The following is a 15,071-nucleotide window of genomic DNA, read 5'->3' as shown; positions in this document are numbered from 1 at the left end:
GAACAGGCGGCGCTTTTTGGCACAACTGGAGAAAGGCCGAGGGAGGGCAGACCCCTGCAGGGACACCCAGGTGACACTGAGACTTCTTGGTTTCCCAAAGACAGGACCAGGACGTCCTCATCCCATCCTTCCCAGGACTTTCTCCAGGGTTCATCAATGTTCAGGAGCGCATCAGTCTTCTGTTGAAATGGACATGTGTGCGTGTGTGTGCGTGTGTGCATGGGTAGTGCATGCTAAAGACACCCTGCGGTGGAGTGAGACCAAGCCCTGGGGTTTCCCTGGGAGGTGACATTCGATCAGGGATCTGGGACAAGGCGCTGTCACTAGGATGGGGATGTGGGTGGGACGGGGTGGCTACTGAGGGAGCAGCCTGAGAGCCATGCAGCCGCCTGGAGGAGTGGTCCTGGGGCAGTGCCTGCACCAGTGTCCTCCCTGCTGGCCGGGGCTGCTCTGCTAGCTCCAGCTTCGTGGCCGAGGGACTGGACCCGGAGAGACCCCCACTCAGAACCTGCTGGGAGCTGAAGGCAGAGCCCACAGAGCCCCTTCCCTGTGCCCGGGCTTCCTTTTCCAGGAAATGGACAGAACCCCGCTTTCTCGCTCTGAGGTGGAGACCCCGGGCCTGTGCCCTGAGGCAGGGGAATGCCGGATGCCTCCCTTGGCCCCGCCCAGCCCCTCGGTTGGCGCAGGGGCCCGGCAGACCCGGGCCCATCCCAGGGAGGCGGGGGTTAAGTCTCCTCCCACTCCGCTGCCCGGGCTGCCTGCTGGCCCCTCCGAGGCCTTTGATGGCATTAGAGCCAACCTCTTCCAGATGTGCTGAGCCAGGGGCTTGCGGGGACCCTCCAGGGCTTCGCGCCTCCTTCCCCTCTGCCAGACGCCCCCTGCCAGCTCGCCTCCCGCTCCCCGCTGCTCGGGACCGTCAACCGCCAGGCTAAGCGAGTCCTGGATTGAAACCCTTTCTGGAGACATGGCCTCTCCTCTGCCCCTCCTCCTCATCCTGCCGTGGGCAGAGGAGCTCCCGGGCTGCCTCCCCCGGGGGGCAGCTGGCCTGGGCTGCACATCCCCCGCCCCTGCCGCTCCCCCCAGCAACCTGAGGGCCTGGGCTGCAGGGGAGGGAGGCCCAGGTGAGAGGCCGCCTGCTGAGGCCTTGGAGCCAGCTTGAATGCTGGGAGGCCAGAGGCCAGAGACCTCCTCCTCCTGCCTCCCAACTGCAGAGGGACAGCCGCTCCCTCCCGTGGGCCCACTGGTGCTATTAATCAGGAGATTAATAATCTCCTCCTTCCCTGCCTGTAACTCCCACCCCGTTTCCTGTTGAGTCTCCAGCCTGTCTCGGCACCTCCCCGTCTGTTCCTCCTCGTGGTGGTCCCTGGTGAGGAAGTGGAGGCCAGGCAGGGGCAGAGGCCTGGGGGGCGGAAGTGCCCAGCAAGGGAGGGCTGCGAGTCAGCCTGAGCCAGCATCGCCTGGACCCTGGCGGTGCCCCGGCACCCACCGGGGGACCTCATGAGGCACTGGGGGCCTTGCCTTTTGGAGGTCAGAGAGCAATGGCCTCTGCTCGCTCCCCTCCAGGGGTGGGCGCCTTATCCCTCCAGGGAGCCCTTTCCCGTGACCCCCCTGGGGATCCCCGGGACCTGTCTGCACACTTCAGAGGACGGTCGCTGAGCGGCTCAGCCTGGGCCAGCCTCCCGTGTCTCCTCCAGGTTGTGGCCTTGAGCTGTGGAGCAGGTCTGGGGAGGACCTCGGTCTCCTCAGAGGCTCCTGGGCGGAGGGGTGCTGAAGAGGGGCAGGGCCCTCTGTGCCCAAGGGCTCCGGAGAGGCAGCTCCTCGTCCAGCAGATGAGGACGCACCCCGGCTCCATCTGGGGCGGGTTCTGCCAACCCTGTGCCACCGCGTGACCTGGAGTAGGACCCTGTGCTTCTCAGTGGCCTCGGGGATGTCCCCCCTGTGGGGTCCCCCTTTCTCATCCAGCAGCCCTTGATCCTGCCCTTTTCCCATCAGGCCTCAGAGGCAGGGGGCAGGTCTCACTTGAAAGCAGATCCCAAGTCCCCTGTGCAGTGCAGCCCTCCGTGGCCTCCCGGTGGCTGAGGGGAACAGGCTCCCAGGCGGTACGGGAGGCTGTTTTGAGAGGCAGTAAAGTCACCTCGGTCTTCTGTTTATTTTTTAATCTACAAAAGAAGAGAGACACGAAGCGCTGCTGAGTTATAATTTATGCAAAAACAATAACTACATAGCACTCGTGCACATTAATATACACAGTGGAAGATGCTTTGAGGCTCGCCGGCGCCTTGGTGCAGGCCTGTAATCCCAGCAGCTCGGGAGGCTGAGGCCGGAGGATGGCGAGTTCAAAGCCAGCCTCAGTGACTTAGGGAGGCCCTGAGCAACCTAGGGAGATCCTGTCTCAAAATAAAATAATGAAAAGGGCTGGGGATGTGGCTCAGTGGTTAAGCGCCCCTGGGTCCAATCTCCCAGTATCCCCCCACCAAAAAAAAAAAAAAAAAATTGCTGCTCAAGAACATCACCCAGAAAGCTGGGAAAGCTCTGGTCAGTCCAGTGTCCACAGACCAAGTCTAGACTTTCCAGAATTTTCCCAACCTGACCCTGGGGAGTTGCTCTATCTGCCCATCAAAGAACCCTGCTCCCCAGATGCACCGAACACACTCAAAACAACCTCCTGCACCCTCTGAGGCTGCCACTTGCTTGCCCTCTCAACAGACTCACACAAGGGACCCCCACACGGGAAGCTCCTCCCAGCCCCTCCTGGTGTAAGTGGCTGTGTCCTGCTTCTCCATCCCTGCGCCCTGAGTTTTCAGAGATGTACCAAGCTGGACACCCTGACCTCCTCTAGGGAGCCTCCACATCCTGGCTGGGACTGCAATTCCCAGGTTGGGACTGTGTGTGGGGGGGGCACCTGCTCATCCGTGGTTCCCTTCATCCGCCAATCTTTACCGAGCACATAAAAGGGCATCGTGTCTTTTTCTTGTTGATTCGTGTGATTTATCTTTTTTATTTGTTGATTATATGCAAATATGAATACATCTAAAGAAGAATATATTGAAAAGAATAAGCACTTGGCCCTCCTGAGCTGGCCGCAGTGGGGCCACTGACGTGGTGGAGGTCAGACCAACGACTGCCCAGGTGGGGGTCCGATCATAAGTGCTGGGAAAGAAGTCTGGCTCTTTGACAGTAGCCTGCCTTGGGAGCACAGCACCCCACAGCAGGTGGCCCTCCTCTGGGCCCCTGGGCTGCAGCTGGTCTGGGCAGAGGGCAGAGCAGCCCTGATGTGGCTGCCGGAGTTCTGCGTGGGGTGGGTAAGGGCAGGCAGGGAGGTGGCCAGAGTGGACCCTGCCACATCCCACGGGTCCACAAGTCCACTTGGTTTTGTCCTAAGATTGAAGAGAAGCTAGGATGTGTTCAGGGAGGAAAGGTCTGATTTAACATCATTGCTCAGGGGAATCAGAGCAGCCTCATCCGACTGCTTGGATCATCTGAGGTGGGAGGCAGGTGGCAGCCCCTGGGAGCATGAGGGGCACCTGCAGTTGAGGTGGGGTGAATTTTGCGGCTGGTTCCTCTGCTTCCTGATGGCGTGGCACTGTGCCCACGGGCTACACAGACTCCAGTCTCTCCATGGCCTGTGCCTTCCCTTAGATTTCACAATTGACATGTCAATGTTTGCAAAAAAAGAAACTCCACTAGGATCTTTATAAAGATTACATTGGGTCTGTCGATCAATTTGTACTGAACTGACACCTTAATGATTGAGTATTCCTATCCATGAACATAGTATAACTTTCCATTTATTTAGCTCTGATTTATCTCATCGGTGTGCACATATTTTTGGTTCAATTTACAGATGTATATTAGTCTGATCAGGCTGCCATAAAAATGCCATAGACTGGGAAGTCGCAGTTCAACAAAAAAATTGATTTTCTCATAGTTCTGGAGGTTGGAAGTCCAAGATCAAAGTTTCACCTGATTCCATTTCCTGGCTTGTAGATGGCCACTTTCTTGCTGTGTCTTTACACAGTCTTTCTCCAGTGTATGTGCAGGTTGAGAGATAGAAGATCCTCTCTTTGATGTCTCTTTACAAGGACACCAAGAAGAATTCTCCACATGCTCAGTACAGGTGAAATCACCCTCTCACCAAATATATTCAACCACATTGGTTGAATCCACAACTGCAGATCTAAAATGTATGAATGGCTCACTTCTGTGCTTTTTAATATATTCTTCTTATATATCCTCATATACCTGTATTCATGATCAACAAATAAGAAAAAGATAAATCAGGCAAGTCAACAAAACACAAAACAAGAAAAAGATACAAAACTCAATTTAAAAGTGGGTAAAAGGGGCTGGGACAGTAGCTCAGTGGTACAGTGATTGCCTTCCACATGCAAGGCATTGGGTTTGGTCCTCAGCACCACATAAAAATAAATAAAGATGTTATGTCCATCTACAACTAAAAAATATTTTTTAAAAAAGTGGGTACAAGACTTCAAGATAGCCAAACAAAAACATAAAAAGGAACTGAACCTTATTTAGCCATCAGGAATTGCAAATGAAAACCATAACGAAAGATTACTACATAAACCCTGGAATGGCTAAAATGAAAGTGACTGACAATACCAAGTGGTGGCAAGGACATGGAGCAACTAGAAGTCTCACACACTTCAGCTAGGCATGTAAGCTGATTCATCCCAACAGGTTTTGGAGACTTGTTCATAGTAGCTACTAAAGTTGATGGATCCTCTAGACCACCAATTCTATTCCTGAGCATATTTCCTAGAGATGCAGAAATGTGTTCTTATAGACTTGTGCAAGAATATTCATAACATCTCTGCTCATCATAGCTCAAAAGTGGAAACAATCCAAATGTCCATCAGCAGGAGAATGGACAAGTTATAATCCAATTATTGACATATTTTATATATATAATGGAATGTTATTCAGAAATAAAAAAGAACAAAATACCATTCTATTTAATGGCATGGATGAAACTCGGACATAATGGATAAGTGAAAGGCCAATGCAAAAGAGCGCATGCTTCAAGTTTCCATTTATAAGAAGTTCTGGAACAGGCAAAACGAATCCCTGGTGAGAGAAGTCAGAAAATGGTTACCTCTGCGGCCAGAAGTGGCAGGAGGGGATTTTTGAAGGACGGGGATGCTGGTGTGCATGTGGCTTGAAGTTCATTGAGATCATCACTGGTTCATTTTGTCGACCACATGCCCATTATATTTTAAAACCAAGGAGAAAATCTCACTATACAAATGAGGTGTGAACTTAGTACTTTGCTCCATGGCGCTTCCGTCCACGTGCACAACTCTGGTGAGTGTTGGTCGTCCCCACTGGTCACGTGCTCTGGCAGAGCAGCGTCTGTGCCTGTCTTGCTCGTTCCTGGGCCTTGGGCAGGTGTTTGCTGAGTGCATGCGTGAGTGTGTGGTTATGACCCAGCTCTGGACCCAGTGTGTGTGTGGGAGAGGGGACAGGGAAGCCGTCCGCTCTGGTCAGGGGGCAGGGTTGCGTCACAGAGGAGGGGACATTTGAGGCACAACCTGAGAGGCTCTTTGAGATTCTTCTCAGGCAGCACCAAGGAGGAAACATGTCTGCAGAGAAGCCTGGACCTGCAAAGTCATGGTGGCCCGAAGAGCACGGGCGTCTGACTTTCCATCGTGCGGTGGTGGTGGGAGCTTGGCTGGTGACCGTGGAGGGAGCTGAGGGTCTGGAAGGTGGGCCGCGCCTTGTTAGCTGACCCAGAGGGCTTGGTCTTTAGTGGACGGTAATCATGGAAGTGTTGAGAAACAGCTGTCACCAAGCTGGAGCTGCGTCTTAGAAAGTTTGCCAACTGGACCCCAACAGCACGAGCTAGGAGCTCTTTGTGGATGCAGGAGGGCCAAGGCCCCTTAGGGTCTTGCTCAGACTGGGAGGTGGACCACCAATGACCACCCTGCCTTGGGCATCCTGGTGGCGCCTTAAGGGTTGGCCAGGTTGAGCCTCGGCCTGCTGGGCTGGTGACACAGCGCCACCTACTGGTGTGTCCTGCACCTGCGCTTCATGGGCCACCTGCTTCCTTTGCTGCCTTCTGGACCTAGGGTGTCTCAGGCCAGCGCTGTGGCCCAGGAATGAAGGGCAGGAAGAGAGCTTTTTGGAATGTTAGGGCCCTCCTACAGGTATCGAACTGAACAAAGTCCAACTGAAGTTACTGGGCGCAGGCACCGATTCTGCCTGGGTTTGGGGTCTTACTTCCACCACCTTACAGCACTGTGAGCTTGAGAAAGTTCCTTAACCTCTCTGTGCCTCCGTGTCCTCATCTGTAAATACCGGTGATAATGGCATCCACCTGTTAGAGTCCCTCTGCATCGGCATCCGTAAGCCTCTCAGCCCAGGGCCTGGCACTCCCTGCCTCTTTCTCCTTGTATCTAGTACTAGTGCCACATCATCATTCAAGGGCTGGAAGGTGACGGGCATGCGGCCCTGAGGGCAGAGGGGTCCATCCCACCCCGAAGGGCTGGTGCATGTGGCTGAACAGCGGGGACTCTCTCCCTGTGACAGTGAGGATCCTGAAAGGACCACGATCCGATCTGCGTCCGAGCATCCCTCCCCATCCCTGAGCCTCATTCCCGCATCCTGGTCCCCACAGTATCCTCACCCAGGACAGGGGCTCGGGGAGGGTACTGTGCAAGCTGGCACAGTAAACTAGGGCAGGCTCAGGATCCGACCCCCCTCCCCATGCCCAGCTCCGTTTACCCATCCTGCTCCTGCCAGGGGACACCCGTTAGTGTCACCGGAGGCTGAAGACCATAAAGGACTCATTGCCCTGCCAGGGCCACCAACCCTGGACAGAGTCTGAAGGTCTTCTGATCACTTAGTCAATCATCTCAAGAAACTGCCTCTTTCATCCCATTAGGCTCCTCCCCTCTTGCAGCGGGGCCCTCTTGCGGCCCGAGACCCGCGGTAGCGAAGGGTGGCCTGCTCCCTCTCTTTCCCAGTTTTCGTTTCTCATTTGCAGGTACTGGTTGGGGGCAGGAGAGGGCCAAGCAGAGGGGAGAGCTGGAGGGTCCTCCCTGGCTGGCTCTGTGGCCACCGGGGGGTGCAGCCCCTGGAGGTGCCTCGTGGGAATTGCCAGCCTTCCTGGGGCCCGGTCCCTGGTCTCCCGGGCATGGGCCACACCCAGCCTGGGCTTTCCTTTCTTGCAGGACCCTCTGCCCTGGCTGCCTGTTGGTGACCTGCTCTTGGCCTCCTACTTCCCAGGGATCCCCCTTGCTGCTGGGTCACCAGGGTCACGTGAAGAGCCCCTCTTAAGACCACCCCGTCCTGCTTCCTCCGGGGGGTGCTGGGGCCCCGCAGCTGGCCGACACCAGGTCCACTCCTGCTGCCGCAGCTGCCCCTTCACACAGCAGCAGATCCATGGTCCCAGTCTCTCGGGGGACTGTGTCATGCTTTATCCCAACAGGGAGGCAGGGAGGAAGCATCCCAGCGGGTCCCCAAGGAGACCCCACTCGGGATGGGGCGACCGCCCGCTGGACATCTTCGCTTTCTTTTATGTGGCCTGGACCAGCGACGGGCGGAGGTGGGTGGACCGGCCTGGCAGGTGGTGTCCTCCCCCGTGTGGCTGCCCTCGTCCTGGGGACAGGGCACTTGTGGTGTGGCTCTCAGGATGGGCGCGGACGGGACCCGCGGGCCAGGCGTGTGTGCGAGTGAGCCCAGCGAGGTGCCTGGGCGAGGGTGCGTGCGCCTCGGACCCGGCCCGCCCGCCACCACAGTCCCTGGCTGTGAGGGGTGACCTGGCCTGTGGCTCCCCCACCCCCTTCTGTCCCCTGTTCCATCCTTCCCTACCTGACGCGGTGACCAGTGGCTCCCAAGGTCCCCTCGCCCTGCAGCCCCGGCTGTGAAGAATCCTGCCTGGGGACAGGGGGACTGTTTTGCCAGAGAGCTGGTGGGCAGCCAGAGGGTCTTCAGGAGGAGTCGGCAGCGGGACTTTCCAGGATCCCTGCTGTGGATTCTGTGGCTGGCGATTTCCTGTCCACAGGGCCCCTCCGAGGGCCCCACGGCGGCCGCCCCTGAGCCGGTCACCTCTCCCTTCACCCCCAGTCGCTCCGGGTCAGCAGATCTCAGGTTTTAGAGGCCTCGCCGTTGGGTTTTAAAGAGGAACACTTTGCAAACGCCACCCAGCCACGCAGCTGGGATGCAAAGCCCAGAGTCTCTTCTCGCCGAGTCCGGGGGGCTTCGCAAAATAGTTTCAGACCGATTTGTAAGAGAAATGTCTAGACTGGTAGAGTGGGGACTTCACTGTGGGACATACGGCATTTTTCAGGAGCTTTTTCTTCTTTATTTTTTGTAAGTTGATTTTGGTTGATTTTATTTAAATTTGTAAATTTAAATCCTTTAAGAGTTTTTTTGTTGTTGTTGCTTTTTGTTGTTTTTTTTTTTTTTGGTACTGGAGATGGAACCCAGGGGTGCTTAGCTACTGAGTCACATCCCCAGCCCTTTTTATGTTTTATTTTGAGACAGGGTCTCACTAAGTTGCTTAGAGCCTTGCTAAGTTGCTGAGGCTGGCCTTGAACTTGCGATCCTCCTGCCTCAGCCTCCTGAGCTGCTGGGATTGCCGGCGTGGCCACTCAACCCTGCGTGCCTGTTTTATGTCTGCAGCTGCAGGCGAGCCCCAAGAGTGGCTCCATGATTATTGGCTGGATGAATCCACCAAAAGGAATCATGATGGGTGACAGACTGGAGTTGCAGGGGGGAGGTGGCTGGAAGTTCTGCAGGTCCTACTGGTCAGTTCCTTTCCACAGTCGTACCTTGCTCAGTGGGTCAGCCTGGCCCTGCTAGAGGAGGCTGCACCTGGAGAGCTGTAGAAAAGCAGGGCTGAAGACCCTTCGGATGGCAGCTGACAGAGAGGGCTGGTGATTTGCCTAGGGCCACACGACCAGCGAGCACAGAGCCAGGGAGACGGGTCCACTGTCCAGGCGGCCTCCCAGGCCCTTGGGTGGGCAAAGCAGCCCGGGCGGTCTTTACAGGAGCCAGGGGGGTGGGCGGGGAGCACGTGCCTCACTGACGCTGTCCTGGTGTTAGTTACAGGGCTCTCATCAGACCCACGTACAGGGTGTCCTACCGCACGGTGACGGCGCTGGAGTGGAGGTGTTGTCCTGGCTTCACCGGGAGCAACTGCGACGAGGGTAAGTCTGCCAGGGTGCAGGGTGCCTGGGAAGAGCACTGGCAGGCTGGGCCGCGGGCGGGCGCTGTGGCCGGTTCTCTCACCCCTCTGCTTTTCATGTGGGGTTTGTAGCTTGAAGTCCTTTCCTTTTTCTAAACATGGCTGAGCTGGACACTCTGGGCTGGTTAGCCCAGGGGGAAGCTGCCACCCTGCAATGAGCCCTGAGCCCTATGCACTGAGCCCTGAGTCCTGAGACCCGTGTCCTGAGCCCTCTGTCCTAAGCCCTGTGCCCTGGGTCCTAAGCCCTGTGCCCTGTGCCCTGTGCCCTGTGCCCTGTGTCCTGAGCCCTGTGCCCTATGCACTGAGCCCTGAGCCCTGGGTCCTGAGCCCTGAGCCCTGAGCCCTGTGCCCTGTGCCCTGGGTCCTAAGCCCTGTGCCCTATGCACTGAGCCCTGAGCCCTGGGTCCTGAGCCCTGAGCCCTGTGCCCTGTGCCCTGGGTCCTGAGCCCTGAGCCCTGAGCCCTGGGTCCTGAGCCCTGGGTCCTGAGCCCTGAGCCCTGAGCCCTGTGCCCTGTGCCCTGGGTCCTGAGCCCTGAGCCCTGAGCCCTGTGCCCTGTGCCCTGGGTCCTAAGCCCTGAGCCCTGAGCCCTGGGTCCTGAGCCCTGAGCCCTGAGCCCTGTGCCCTGTGCCCTGGGTCCTAAGCCCTGAGCCCTGAGCCCTGTGCCCTATGCACTGAGCCCTGAGCCCTGGGTCCTGAGCCCTGAGCCCTGTGCCCTGTGCCCTGGGTCCTGAGCCCTGAGCCCTGAGCCCTGTGCCCTGAGCCCTGGGTCCTGAGCCCTGAGCCCTGAGCACTGAGCCCTGTGCCCTGTGCCCTGGGTCCTGAGCACTGAGCCCTATACACTGAGCCCTGTGCCCTGAGCCCTGTGCCCTGTGCCCTGAGCCCTGAGCCCTATACACTTGCCCTGAGCCCTGAGTCCTGAGCCCTGAGCCCTGTGCCCTTAGCCCTATGCACTGAGTCCTGGGTCCTGAGACCTGAGCCCTGAGCCCTGTGACCTAAGCCCTGAGCCCTGAGCCCTGAGCCCTGAGCTCTGGGGGGTCCTGTTGACACTGTCTGGGTGAATGATGGAGGGGCTCAGGAGCTCTGGCCTGGTGAAGGGGTTTGATTTACAGTCTCTTTCTTCCACTCTGGCTCTGAAACCCACATGGAGGCAGGCATGGTTGGAGATATGCCTGAGAAAATGCGGAAGAGGGCCCACCAGCCCTGAGGCCGTGTGTTTTGCAGAAGGAGGCAAACCCCAGGGGACCTGGCGGCAGCTGCAAATGGGCCTCAGCTTGCTGTCCTGGGTGTTCAGAGGCAGGACAGATGGATGGGCCAGGCCAGCTCCTTCCCAAGCCCCGGGGCCCCAGCTCAGCCTGATTCTGGAGCCCAGGAGACCAGAAAGAGTGCTCAGGCAGAAGTCAGAGGCGGCCCACAGAGCAGATGCCATCACACAACCAGGGACAACGGTCGCCTGGTTCCCCCACAGGGCTGGTCCAGCAGGAGGGAGGCTCAGGGTCTGTGTTGTATTTGGAGATGGTAGTTTTCCTCCACCTGGACTTTCTGACAAGATTATTGCCCCATCTTACTGTGTTTTTTGTGTTCCTTGGGCTGGGGATGGAACCCGGGCGCTCTACCACTGAGCCGCATCCCCAGCCCTTTCTATTCTTATTTTGAGGCAGGGTCTTGCTAAATTGCCCAGATTGGCCTCCAACTTGAGATCTTCCTGCCTCAGCCTCCTGAGTTAGTGGGATTACCCGTGTGTGCCTCTGCTCCCAGCTCCTAACTTACTTTAAAAAAATATGTATACACTGCCATTCCTCCATCCGTGGGGGCGGGGTTTGTGTCCAGGATCCTCCGCAGACACCCACATCCCTGACGCTCTCGTCTGACGCTCTCGTCTTATTTAGAGGGCGCGGTATTTGCACGGAAGCCCCACACCTCCTCCCGGATCCTTTGACGTTCTCTCTAATTGCTCGTAATGCCTAGCTCTGCAAACGCTTCTCAGGGCTGCACACAAGGAAAGTCCGTACGTGTTCAGTAAAGACACAGTTTTTTTTCTGGATCTTTTTGATCTCTGTGGTGGAATCCAAGGATGGGGAGCCTCCGGACACAGGGGCCGATGCTGCAGACGCTCTTATTGAAAATGACCTAAAACGGGGTTACAAATGACAACAAGGGAAAGGCAATAATCGTAACAAGGGTGTTTCAAGAGGCCCGTGGCCCAAAGCAGAGTGTAAGGTTGTAAGAGGGTTCACAGGTGCCGCCCTTCCTGATTTTCGAGGTGCCTGACACTGAGATGGGGGCACTGTGGGCACTTGTTGGGGTGCACAGGGCTGGCCCGGGCCCTTCCTCGGGGGACGTAGGGGTGGACCTCCGTGGCCACCTCTATACCACTAGCACCTCCCGTGTTTCCCTGTCTGCTCCCCCATGTCCCCCGAGCCCTGTGGGACCCAGGCTCTTCCAGAAAACACTGCAGAGCTGGAGCGTCGTATTTTAACATCTCTCTTGAGATTCTCTTTTTTGAACTACCAAGTGAAGTCTTCAGGTCTCAAAATGTATGGATCCTAATTTTCATCCAGTAGACAGTGAGTTTTCTCTGAGGGAACCCGCAGTATATCGAAGCTGATTCAAAGCAGATTAGCTGAGCTCCTGCATCTACCCGCTGGTCCCTGAGTCTCCCTCCCGCTCGTCTTTCTTCCTGTCTGTTCATCTGCAGATTGTTTATGGTTTATTGCAGCAAAAGAGAAAAATCTTAAAATCAGCCTATATAAAAGAAGGACCTGACATGAGATCACCAAGCTTGGTCCTCCAGGACCACAGCAGCAGAACTTTGGGGTTCCTCTCTCCACCCAGTTGAGCGCATTGGGTTCTCGCTGGTTTTGTGTAGGTTAACCTCCAATTTGGCGGGATCCGTGCTGTCATTCATAATGAATGGCAGCTCGAAGGAAGTGACGGTCTCTCAGGGGTGGGCAGGCTGGCTTGGGGACAGGCTCACTAGATAGCGCGCAACCCCGATCTTGGAAGGTGAGCCGTCCTGGGTAATCGCTGGGGACTGAACGGCACAAGGCAGCAGGTCACTCCAGGCAGGTAGAAGGACCACGGGACACAACCCCTGCTGCCCTCGAGGCCCTGAGCACCGGGATGGGAAGCTGGTGACGTGGGGTTGTGGGCCGCACTTCTGCAGAGAGGAGGCAGGTGAAGGGGCAGACCTGGTGAAACGCCCCTACCGGGGTGGCATTGCCCCTCGAGAGGAGAGTTCTGATCGGACACTGATCACACTGACGCTGATTATCAATATGCCCGCCAGAAACACCCGGGGTTCGGGGGTTAATTGTGAAGAGTGGCCTGACCCTCACGCCCCCTCAAGATGCGCAGCCTCAGCGCCTGGCCAGCCCCTCCCTGCTGAGGAAACTTGCAGACTCGCCCACCTTGGGACAAGTGTCTCCCTGGGGTGGGAGATGAGGCTAGCCTCCCAGGGAGCCTCCCCAGCTGCATCTAGGAGGGGCAGTTGGCAGTGGAGGAACTCCTGTGGGTGAGTGGGCTGGCGTGGAGTGTGGCACTGGCTCCTGAAGCCCTTGGAAGGATTTTACGTTCAGCCAGGCGTGGTGGTGCGCGCCTGTAACCCCAGCAGCTCTGGAGGCTGAGGCAGGAGGATGGCGAGTTCAAAGCCAGCCTCAGCAACTTAGCGAGAGACCCTGTCTCTCAATAAAATATAAAAAAGGCTGAGGATGTGGCCCAGTGGTTGAATGCTCCTGGGTTCAATCCCCGGTACAAAAAAAAAAAAAAATTATATTCCCAAACGTGGTCCGATAAAGACAGCAGACTAAATCGAGGCCACGCCCACAACTTTAGGGACACTCCTACGTGGTTGTTAGGGGCCCTGCACGCTTCATTCCCCTTGGCTCTCATCCGCCACCTTTCTTGGAAACCCCGCGGGGGATGAGGGTCCACCCAGCGGGTTTTGCTTTGGTTCCTTCCCAGGCTCCTTCCCAGGTTATGATCTGGGGTCTGGTAGACTCAGTTCACAGACACAGCCACACGGCCAGTGCCACCGTGCGAATCCTAACGCGCCTGTTTGCTAAAGTCTATCTGCAGCCCTCGAGCCAGTTCTCCCAGTGGTCGCTCCCAGACGCGGGCGGACTGACCACGCGGAGTCCCCCTCGCCATATCCCAGCGGAGGCCCGCAGGGCACCGGCCGCTCCGATTCCCGTCCCAGCTCTTACACCCGTGTCCTTTGCACAGTCTGTTTAGTGACCTGCTCTCCACACGGTTGTCCTTTCGGTGGTGATTTTGTTGTTTCCAACGTCCCCAGGCCGAGCGTTGAAGTGCCACCTAGTGTCCCCAAGTACAAGGAGGCGTGGCGTGCCTTGCGGAGGAAATCTAGGTCTGCGAGCTTTGTTCAGATATCAGGCCGGGGCAGTTGGCCACCAGGTCAAAGTCCGTGAACCAGCAGTGGGGTTAAAGGAGGTGTCTTCAAACAGAAACACTCGCACAATAAGGTTTGTGACTGTGGACAAGGCAGGTGGCCGCCGCGGGCTTTCGGGAGCCCAACCCTGAGGTTCAGTATTCACTAACTCAGTATTCGCTCTGACCGTGGGACGCGACCCCTGTGTAGGACAAGAATCGGCTGTATCTATGCTCATCTACCTATTTAGGCATCCCTTTTTTCTTATTAAGAAGAAAATTATAGATGATCCCTGACTTACAATGATGAGAATGATTTTTCAAATTTTCCACGGTGTGAAAGTGACCTGCACTCTAGAAACCTTATTCTGAGGGCTGGGGCTGGGGCTCAGTGCTTTTGGATTTTGGTCTGGCTGTGGTTTAGGGATTTGCCATAAGATCTTCCCTTGCGGGGCTGGGGGCTGTGGCAGTGAGCCCCAGTGGCCAGTCAGCCCTGCCGTGGGGGAAGTGACCAAGGTTCCAAAACGTGGTGTAGCCAGCCTTTTTGGGGGGAAGGGGATACACATATTCAATAAATTGCATGCGATATTGTGTGAGATGATTTTGCCCAACTGTGGGCTAATATAAGTGTCCTGGACATGTTGCCAGGCTAAGCCACAGTGGTGAGTAGGTTAGGTGTACTAAATGCATTTAAAATGTTTCAAAATTTGTTCTAATTCATTATGTATGACAATAGAACGCATTTATGCACTTTGATAAATCATACAGAAGTCGGGTATAATTTCTGTTTTTTGATTGTACATATGGCAGGATCACATCGGTCATGCAGTCATAGATGTACATGAGGTAATAATGTCTGTTTCACTCTACTATCCTTCCTAACCCCAATCCCCTTCCCCTCCCTTCACTCCCCTCTACCTAATCTGAAGTAACTCTATTCTTCCCTAGCTGCCCCCGCTTATTGTGAATTAGCACCCACATATCAGAGAAAGCATTTGGCTTTGGTTTTTGGGGATTGACTTATTTCACTTAGCATGATATTCTCCAGCTTCATCCATTCACCGGCAAATGCCATGATTTCATTCTTCTTTAAAGCTGAGTAATATTCCATTGACTACATATACCACATTTTCTTTATCCATCATCCGTTGAAGGCCACCTAGGTTGGTTCCCTAGCTTAGCTATTGTGAATTGAGCTACTATGAACATTGACATGGCCATGTCACTCTAGTGTACTGATTTTAAGTCCTTTGGGTGTAAACCGATGGTTTCTCTTCAGATCGTATGAATCTTTCCTCTTTTACTAAATGCATTTTTTATTTGTGATATTTTCAACTTGTGATGTTTATCAGGATGTATCCCCATCACAAGTCAAGGAGTCAAAGGTCATCTGTATATGTTCAGTATATTAAAAAAAGAAGCACCCAGAATTACTATACATCTCTCAAGGTAATTGGGAGCCTCCCTTAGGTGAAAAGT

General features: G+C 55.5%; 1 protein-coding gene across 2 annotated transcripts in view; it reads left to right on the top strand.

Moving 5' to 3' along the window:
• Positions 1-15,071, top strand: part of Col26a1 (collagen type XXVI alpha 1 chain) — a 142,628-nt gene that overhangs the window by 52,536 nt on the left and 75,021 nt on the right. For both annotated transcript variants that reach the window (XM_047533810.1, XM_047533808.1), the window contains exon 3: positions 9,067-9,170. In XM_047533810.1, the coding sequence (XP_047389766.1) occupies positions 9,067-9,170 (104 nt within the window). The remainder of the gene's footprint in view (positions 1-9,066; positions 9,171-15,071) is intronic.

The sequence above is a fragment of the Sciurus carolinensis genome, chromosome 18 (genome assembly GCF_902686445.1).
Source record: "Sciurus carolinensis chromosome 18, mSciCar1.2, whole genome shotgun sequence".
Classification (NCBI taxonomy): Eukaryota; Metazoa; Chordata; class Mammalia; order Rodentia; family Sciuridae; genus Sciurus; species Sciurus carolinensis.
Note: the sequence above shows the minus strand (reverse complement) of the source record. Positions and strands in the feature narration are given on the sequence as shown.